This window comes from Vespa mandarinia, chromosome 17 (genome assembly GCF_050613455.1).
Source record: "Vespa mandarinia isolate Hongniang chromosome 17, ASM5061345v1, whole genome shotgun sequence".
NCBI lineage: Eukaryota > Metazoa > Arthropoda > Insecta > Hymenoptera > Vespidae > Vespa > Vespa mandarinia.
In genome coordinates this window covers 3,607,501-3,617,500 of record NC_140826.1, presented here as the reverse complement: position 1 = coordinate 3,617,500, position 10,000 = coordinate 3,607,501, and the positions used below count along the sequence as shown (strand labels likewise).

Here is a 10,000-nt window from a genome sequence, read left to right as displayed (position 1 = left end):
TCAATCTCATTAATTCAACCGTACTGTTTTGATTTATTAAATCTATTCTACGTAAAAATGAAGAAAAGTAATACTGTTGGATCGTCGTTATAGTTGAAAAAAAAAAAAGAAAGAAAAAAAGGAAAAAGAAAAAAAAAAAGAAAAGAAGAAAGATTGAAAAAAAGAGAAAAATAAAATGAAAGGAAAAAAAAAAGGAAAAGTGGATTATGCTAATTGGAAAAAGAATCTTCAACGCGAAGACAAATAATATTACATGAATATATTTTATTAATTTTTATCATTCTCTTTTTCTTCTCTTTTAATTTTATCCACGCGAATGAGAGACAACTATGATATTTTTTCTTTTTTTTTAATGTAATTTTATATAAAAAGTGGGAGGATGGGGGAGGAAGAAGGAGAAAAAGAGAGAGATAAAGAGAGAAAGAGAGAGAGAGAAAGAGAGAGAGAAAAAGTGGCAAAGATTTATTCGATTATCGAGCGTAGATTAGAAGGAAAGTAGCGATGAAGAAGGGGGAGATTAGAAGGAAAAAGAAAACGAGAGCGATTAATCACGTTTTGCTCGGGCCAAGCAATTTGGCCGGAAGGCTCGTTGTTTTCAGATAAGGGAGAGTGGGAGGGAGCAAAAGGAAGAGAGGAAGAAAAAAAGGAGGAGGAGGAAGAGAAGAAGAAGAAGAAGAAGGCTTGGGGAGACGGAAACGAAGAAAAAGGGAAAGGGTTCTTCTTCTTTGCGTCGAACAATCGGATCGACCACGTTATGGACAAACAATCTTATCTGTTGCCGCAAAGAGAGATCGAATTTCCACCCTTCTCTCTCTCTCTCTCTCTCTTTCTTCTCACCCTCCCTTTTTCTTATCCGCCCCTTTTCACAACGTTTCTTTCCTTCGTGAGAATTCGTTCGAACAAAACCGAGCGTAACGTTTATCGAAGAAAATACTTGTGCTTTCGAAAACTTTATCGCGAATAGAAAAAAAAAAAAAAAAAAACGAAAAAAAAACTACTGTATTAGATAAAACATATATTCGTTATTTGACAATTGAAATTAAATACGATAATTATGTAATTAATAAAATTTTAAAGAATTGATTTGGATTAAGAGATCGTATATCTAGAAAAATTTTTCTTCATAAACATTTTATTATCTCATTTTTATCATAATTATTTATTATTTTCATCCCTTTTCGTTAATATTTATACATTAACTATGATACTCCTTTTCTTCTTCTTTCACGTAATATATTTTTCCTTTATTCATTCCTTTTTGTCATAGTATTCTACTACTATAATATTTATTTTCACTTTTATCGTAACGTTTACATCATTTTTTTATCATATCACGTTATATTTATAAACGTGCTATATCCATTGGACCAGTTAAAGGATGAATTGAAGATGGAAAAAAGGAAAAGAAAAATATGGAAATGATAGTACGTTGACATTTCTAAATAAATAAATAAATAAATAAATAAATAAATAAATAAATAAATAAATAAAAAATCTGGATGTATATATTAGAGATCATTAACGAAGTCGTACAAAAAAAAAAAAAAAAAAACAAAAAAAAGAAAAATAAGGAGAATCGAATTGTATTAGAACTTTATCCGATGCTAAATTGTCTCGGAGATATGATGATCGATTATATAAGAAAAAAAAAAAAAAGAAAAAATAATAAGAGAGAGACAGAGAAAAGGATCAAGAAGAGAAGAAGGGAAGAAAAAGAGAGTGAGAGAGAGAGAGAAAGTAAAAGATCAAATTCGTTTTCTGATTTCATGCGATCGCGTTGCTTGGTAAGACGTAATGAAATTCTAAGAAGGAATAGGAGAAAACGGATCGAGGAGAGGACGGAAATCAGACGCAGACGGTTTTCCTCTCGCACGGAAAAGCATTCTCGAGGCCGCTCGCGGCAATTTAATTCGAACGACAAGCACAGCGCTGTTCGCGACGCACTGCCTCCACTTCGTCGAATAAACATCAGCACCAGAAGTTGACCAGGGATCGTTTCTACATATATATGTGTGTGTATATGTAAGTATATATATATACATATATATATGTATATGTAAGATATATACATACACATAGTAAATCTATTTCCTCAGGATCGTATAACACGGGTTCGGCATTGCGCATCTCTCGTCTGTTCAGGACATCGTCGTTGGCAGAAACGACTGATTTTCCTATCTACCCCACCTCTTCTAACTCTCAAACTCCCCCTCTCAAACTCTCAGACTCGACCAAAGGCTCTTCCCTGACCTCTTACATTTTCCTATATCTACTTTACTCTAATCTCGCTATTTTTATACCTTATTGTTCTATATATTTACTACGTTTTCTATTATACTATTGAATATGTATGTATACAGAAATATTAATCTCTTTCTCTCTCTCTCTCTCTCTCTCTCTCTATATATATATATATATATATATATATATATATATATATATATATTACTCGTTTTCTTTTGCAACATTATTATATGCATTGATTTATCATATCAATTAATTAATTTAAATCGATACAACAGTTCTTAGATCAATTTGATAGATCAATGATTATCACTAGGAACGGAATAATGTATATTGTTTAATTAATTTTCACATTACTTTTTATTTCTTTAATTCGTAACGATATATATGTATTATAAAATTATTTTATAGAATATATAAGTCAATAAAAATGTATATATAGGTCGATTCAATTGATTCGAATGAATGAACGTATAGAAACAATCAAATAAAATTTATCATTTGGAACAAAATATCGAGTGTATCTAACGGATGTCTCAATAAAACTTGTCACATGTCTTTCTATATAAATAAATGTGAAAATTATTCCAATCCACACACAGACAGACAGACAGACATACACACACACACATACACACATGTACGTACGTACGTACGTATGTAAATGATAGCAAAGCAAATTTTTATATACCAAAAATATATATAGATTCTCTAAACAGTTTTCAATGTACTCTTGACGTATCTAAAACCATGAAATTAATATTGTCTCATGTCTATAATGAGAGAAAAATTATTTTAATTAGATGACAATTTCTTTACTTTAATTTAACTTCGAAAAGTACGAAAAGAAAGGGGGAAAAGAAAAAAAAAAAAAGAAAAAAGAAAAAAGAAAAAGAAAAATTTGTTTTTCAAAAATTAAGAAAAAGTAAAGATCCAACGAACGATTTTTCTTTCGTTTCTATTAATTCCATCAATAGAACTAATTAACTTATAAAGTAAAAAGATGAAAGATTAAAAATTAGATTGGAATAAAGACGATCGACGTTGTCCTTACCGAAGATAATCATTACGAGAGTTAAATTATTTAATTAAATATTTATCTGTTGATAAATGTGATTTCAAAAAAAAAAAAAAAAAAAAAAAATTATGATTATTAATTATGGACGATAATAATTAAGTTCGTTTGTTAACTCACCGATTGGCACGTTGACAGCAAAAAGAAAGACAAGAGCGCGATAGCAGAGCATCGTGCACCAATCAGAATCAGCTGTTGATGATTCCTCTCGTCTCTCTTGATGATGTCTTCTAAGATGAAGACAGGTCTTTCTTCTTCTTCCTCCCTCTTTAACCTCCCACTTCGTCTTCTCACACACTCTCTCTCTCTCTCACACACTCTCTCACTCTCTCTCTCTCTCTCTCTCTCTCACTCTCTCACTCTCTCTCTCTCTCTCTTTTATTTTTTTTCTTTATTTACTTAACCACATCATCTTCCACGCGAGCCACCGTCGTTGATTTTTTTGACGCATAACATGCCTGAAACAATAAAAGAGACGATATTCTTAATATTATAATTAAAAAGAAAAAAGAAAAAAGAAAAAGTCGAAAGGACGAAAATTTTCAGTACATTTTATCATTTTAGAAAATTTTTCTTTGTTGATATTTACAATTTTTATTTATTAAATATTCATATTAATCTTTCGATCAATATATATATATATATATATATATATATATATATATATTATATTATATATAAAATATATATATATTATATTTTTATTAAACCAATATATATATATATATATATATATATATATAATATAATTGTTTAATAAAAATATAATTGTGTAATCATGGATCGTATCAATATTGATGTAATTAATATTAATTTATAAAACTTGATACATACATACACACACACACACACACACATATATAATAATACAGGCGCATGTGAAAAATAAAAAAGAATACATCCTGGAAAATGTCGACAAAAAAAAAAAAAAAAAAAAAAAAAAAAACAGAGTAATTTAATTCGTAAAAATCGTTCGAGAACCTTTGGTATATATCGGAAATATTAAATGAAAATAGATTATAAACCCATATCAATCCATCGACATATATTCGTCGTATTTAATTTTCCAAAATGAAGATGTAAAATATATTAAATAAATCGAAATCAAATTTTTGTCAATCAAATGGAAAACTTTTGAACGGATGTACTTGACATGATACAAAAAAAAAAAAAAAGAAAAAAAAAAAAAGAAAAAAAGAGAGAAAAAAAGAAAGAAAGAAAGAAAGAAGAAAAAAAGAAATAAAAAAAAAAAAAAAAAGAAAAGAAAAGAAAAAGGGAAAGAAAAGAAAGTGTGTATTAATTTTCGAAAAATGTCTATTGGTTACAGTTTTGTTGCACAAGAGAGAGGTAGACGGACGATCAAAAGAAAAAGAGAAAAAGACAGAGAGACAGAGAGACAGAGAGAGAGAGAGAGAGGGATGAAGAGAACCCGCGTCAGAGAAATGGTAAGGCCGGAAACGTTTCCAGCGGGCAGACTTCCGTCGAATGGTTCGTCATTGATGGCTTTATCGTCCGTTTCCACCGAACGAACTTTCGGCTTGCCGATGTGTACCCTTGTACCTCGAAACTGACTATACGCCCTCCCACCCAACGTCACAACCCTTGCCATCCACCCACAGGGGGAGAGAAAGAGAGAGAGAGAGAGAGAGAGAAACTACTACTGTCTGTATTCATTCTCTCTCTTCCTCTCTTTGTCTATCCGTCTTTTTCTTTCTCGTTCGCTTTTCATAACGTCCACCCTCTCGTTCCAATCGAATTCTCATGCATCAACTTCGATCGAAATATTTTAATAGTTCATAGATCACACAATGAATCGTTCACTTTTTCTAACGAAATATAATGGGAATTTTGATTTGGCCAAATTTTCCAAGAAAATATTTTCGAGTAAAATTGCAATTTTTCTTTTTTTTTTTTTTTATTTAATTGTGAAACAATCGTATTTTGCTTTATCCTTTTTTCTTTTTTTCTTTTACCCACGCGGAAGCAACTGGACTCTCCCCCCTTATCCTTATTTTTCTTCCATTTCTACTTTTTCTTCTCCTCTTTCTCCATCTTTTACTTTTCATCCTTATATTTTACTCCCTTTCAACCCTCATTAAAAGATATCTTTAACGGAGCTGTCTGCAAAACTCGTTTACACGATAAGAAGATAATATTGTGTTAACGCTGTGTCTCGATCTTCAGAAATTCTTGACGAATGGAGGTCCAAATCTTTTGTGGCTTCTCTCTTTTTTTTTCTCTGTGCGTGTGTGTGTGTAGATTTAAGAAAGTAAATTAAAAGAGAGTTCGATTGATTGAGATGAAATATAATAATAATAATAATAATAATAATAATAATAATAATAATAATAATAATAATAATAATAATAATACAAGTATAAGAATATTAATATAACATATTATTGATATATTATGATAAATAGAAAAACATTAGAAAAATATATAATGTGGAACTTTTTTTTTCATTACATACAATCATACTTTTATAGATCATAGATAGATATAAATAATGAATAATCCTTATAATTAATAATTAATTAATATTAATCCTCGTTACTCCCTTCCAAATAATTTCCTTTTATTTTTATCTTTATTTCAATCGAAAGGATAAAAAGTAACAAAAGGATATTCCATTTCGATTAAATGAAAGAACATTTGATCATGATATAACAACCCTTTCAATCTTCTCATAGCCAACTATTAATGCCTGTCAAATGTTTCACAAGATGAATACCGAATATTCAATGAACCACCATCGCGATACTAATAGCTCGAGCAAGGCGAGATCCAATATATACATACACATATATATCTTTGCATAAATATATATATATATATATATATATATTATATATTATATAATATATACCATGTATAAATATATATGTATACATACACACGTTATTTTTATTATTATATTTTTGAGCGATATCGATGATACCTACTTCGCTTATAAAATCGTGAGACGAGACGCTTGAAAAATAAGCTACCGATATCGAATCGATCTCGTACTGTCGATCGATCAATTCGATGTCAGGTAGAACTACCTAAACGTTTGACGTTCGTTAGGACGTTCTCGAAAAGTCGAATATATATATATATATATATATTGCTATTGGCTTCTTAACAGACGTGAACTCGAAGATACCCATTCTCATACACATATATATATATATATATACATATGTATATGTATATAACTGAAAAAAAAGTTTAAATATTCTAATTCGATCTTCATTAACTATGATACGTTCGACTTAACAAGTTAATTTCATTTAAAATTTATATATATATATATATATATATATATATACACTTACGTAAAGTCATTTAGATCTTCCGTTCGAGTTTTAAGTACATCGAATTTAAAATATCCTTTATCGAATTTCTAACTACATCCAAAATACTTCTACTACGTACACCTTAATTTTGTTAACTCTTAAACGAATCTGTCTAACTGCAGAATAAGAATATATATTTCTCTTTTGTCACGTTAAAATTATTCAATTTTGTTAATATACGTTATATATGTGAACTATTATTTGATCAATTTCAATTAGAAACTTTATATCATTATTAGATATATAATTTTAACTTGCTATTATTATTATATGTCTTTTTCTTCAAAATTTCTATAAAAAAAAAAAAAAAAAAGAAAATTATTGCCATATGATTCGATATAGAAGAAAAAAACCAAAAAAAGAGCAAAAAAAGCAATTACTATTATAACTTTTTATTTCTCTAAAGGTTGTTCTAAAAAGAAAAAAAGAAAAAAAAAAAAAGATAAAAGAGATAAAAAAGGAAAAAAGAAATTCTACCTCCTAAGCAATTTTATATGACCTTTACGATTTCAACTGATTAAATATAAATTCTTTAATAAACGAATGAAAATAGATTTGTAACAAGCGAAGTATGTAGATTCTAATAGAATGCATTATCAAGCAAAGTACGAAAGTAATTATTCTGACGATTCTATTACGTATTCCTGTATCTCAAATTGGAACTGACGATATAAATTGAATATTTATTCGACAATGTTACTACAACTGACGTACAAATATTGACAAAAATTTAAGGATCTGTTCTAAAGAACGTTTATCTCTAAAGAGAAATATAGAGAAGATATTTTCCCTGTACGCCAACTTTATATATTTTATAAATCTAGCATGTCAAACAATTGATCCATCGTTAAACAATAAATAAGACACATGTATCTATGGTTGCAAGTCCCGTGTATATAGATTTCGTAATGTTTGTCATCGTAAAATAAGACGAGAAAAAGGGAGAAAGTAAACGAAGTAAATTTTTAATTTAGCCCTTTTTTTGCTGCCTTGTTTCTTTTTTTTTTTTTTTTTTTTTTTTTTTAATCGCGAGCGAGCATATTAAAATTCGTCAATCTTTACCGACACAAATTATTACGATAATTCACTATGAAATTGATACGATATAAATATTAAATAATAATAATAATAATAATAATAATAATAATAATAATAAAGTAGCTCTTATCAATAAGACAATATATCATCTGATAACGTCAATTTCGATAACAATTTTTATTCCTAAAGTACATTCGCTTTTGCGAATATATATATATATATATATATATATATATATATATATATATATATATAATATCTGTACAATTAAGCAACTGAAAAGGTATTAAGCAAAACATAAGAAGAGAAGAGATAGAAGAAGAAAAAAGAAAAGAAAAGAAAAATTAAAAAAGAAAAAAAAAAGAAAAAACAGATAACATCGGTCGAACTATTCCAAGTATTCGTGCAATAATATGAACGATAAATAATTCAACCGTGTTGTTCATCGTAAATGGCATGGCCGATTCATCAACGATGATCGTAGGTAGATAGTCGGGTATTTTAGGTGAGGAGGGTTGCGTCAAATTTATGAGGAAGGAAATAAATCTAAAAGCCGTACCCCGCCGTCGCTCGCATGACCTCGAACGCAGCGTATAAAGAGAGAGAGAGAGAGAGAGACAGAGAGAGAGACAGAGAGAGAGAGAGAGAGAGAGAGAGGGAAAGGAATATATATATATACATAGAGAGAGAAAGAGAGAGAGAGAGTGTTCTCCCTTGCACCTTTTGCACTAGTAGCATGCGCGACGCTTATGAAACTAGTTTATTTAAGCTGTCGCTGACATTTGCGTACGGTACGGCCGACATATATTGGATCACCGTTCTTTGTTAAACATGGCGAGAGAGAGAGAAAGAGAGAGAGAGAGAGAGAGAGAGAGAGTGAGAAGGGAGAGATCTCTCGCATCGTCTCGAAAGTTACCTTATTCCTTCTTCGTTCAAACTCTCCTGCCGATATTCTACGCGCCTTCTCCGTGTCTAACTTTATCTCCATTAACGGATACACCAAGCACGATATAATAATTGCAATAACGTTACGAACAAAGATAACGCAATTAATAAATTAATAATAACGATACTCCCCGTTGTATTCTACAAAATGGGGGGAAGAATGAATGGGTGGATGGATTAGTGATACTTTTTCGGGTGTTTCGTATAGGTGAGAAAAAGGTGTGATCGAAGATGAATGCGTGAATCGAATAAAGTAATCTGATATTCATTGTTATCAATAGTTATCAATTATGTGGAACATATTACGAAAACAGAGTTATTAATTGAATTTTTTCAATTAATAACAACGAATTAACATTCTGATTGCAAGTATGCCATAAAAAATGTTAAAGAGAAAGAGAAAGAGTAGAAGGTTAAAGAAAAATTATTATCAATGAATATGCATATTTACATAAATATCTATTGATAATTATATTCGATAATATCGAAAATAATTCAATATTTATCATTATCGATAATTATTAATTATCGATGTAACGAAATAATGAGAAACATTGAAATATTTATTCAAGGAAATTGTTCATATCAAGTTATGCACATATAATGGGAAAAAGTTCAAGTAGAAAAGCAGATTGAACGATAAAAAGAAATTATTGCGAGTTGGAATATATAGGTTTGAATTCATATGTATATATATATATATATATAGGTAGTATATATATATATATATATATATATATACATAGACTTGCTGTCCAACGTAGAGAACTTCTCTCTCTCTCTCTCTCTCTCTCTCTGCGTTTCTCCAGACAGAATCGGAATTCTAGCCCGTAGAAAATCGTGAATAAAGGTGGGATAGATATCTACATACGTGATGCAAACTCAGGAATATACATACATACATACATACATACATACATATATATATACATATATATATATATATATAAAGATATATAAAATATGTGAGGTCGCATACGAGCCAGCACGTAAAACGCTTTCCACTGATATCCTGAATATTCAACCTTCGACGACGATTTTCTTTTTTCTATGGTTACTTTTACAACACGATCTTTCATCAAGTTTTATGAGTTTGTCGACGAATCTAACGAATTTTTTTTTCCTCCTTTTTCTCCCTTTTTTTTTTTTTTTTTTTTTTTTTTTTTTTTTTAATAATTAGAATCTCCTCTTTCGCTCCCTCTCACTCTCTCACCCTCTCTCTTTCTCTTTCCAGTTCGTGAAAATTTATAGACTTTAATGAAGAAAGAAATAACTTAAAAATTCTTTAAGATCTATACGATCGAAATATTTCAATCGATCATTTATTAATTTCTAATCAAATAAAAAGGATGACAAT

General features: G+C 29.3%; 1 protein-coding gene across 10 annotated transcripts in view; it reads right to left on the bottom strand.

Moving 5' to 3' along the window:
• Positions 1-10,000, bottom strand: part of LOC118443616 (lachesin) — a 145,657-nt gene that overhangs the window by 55,022 nt on the left and 80,635 nt on the right. For all 10 annotated transcript variants that reach the window (XM_035870857.2, XM_085662114.1, XM_085662115.1 and 7 more), the window contains one exon: positions 3,440-3,777. In XM_035870857.2, the coding sequence (XP_035726750.1) occupies positions 3,440-3,491 (52 nt within the window). In that variant the 5' untranslated portion in view covers positions 3,492-3,777. The remainder of the gene's footprint in view (positions 1-3,439; positions 3,778-10,000) is intronic.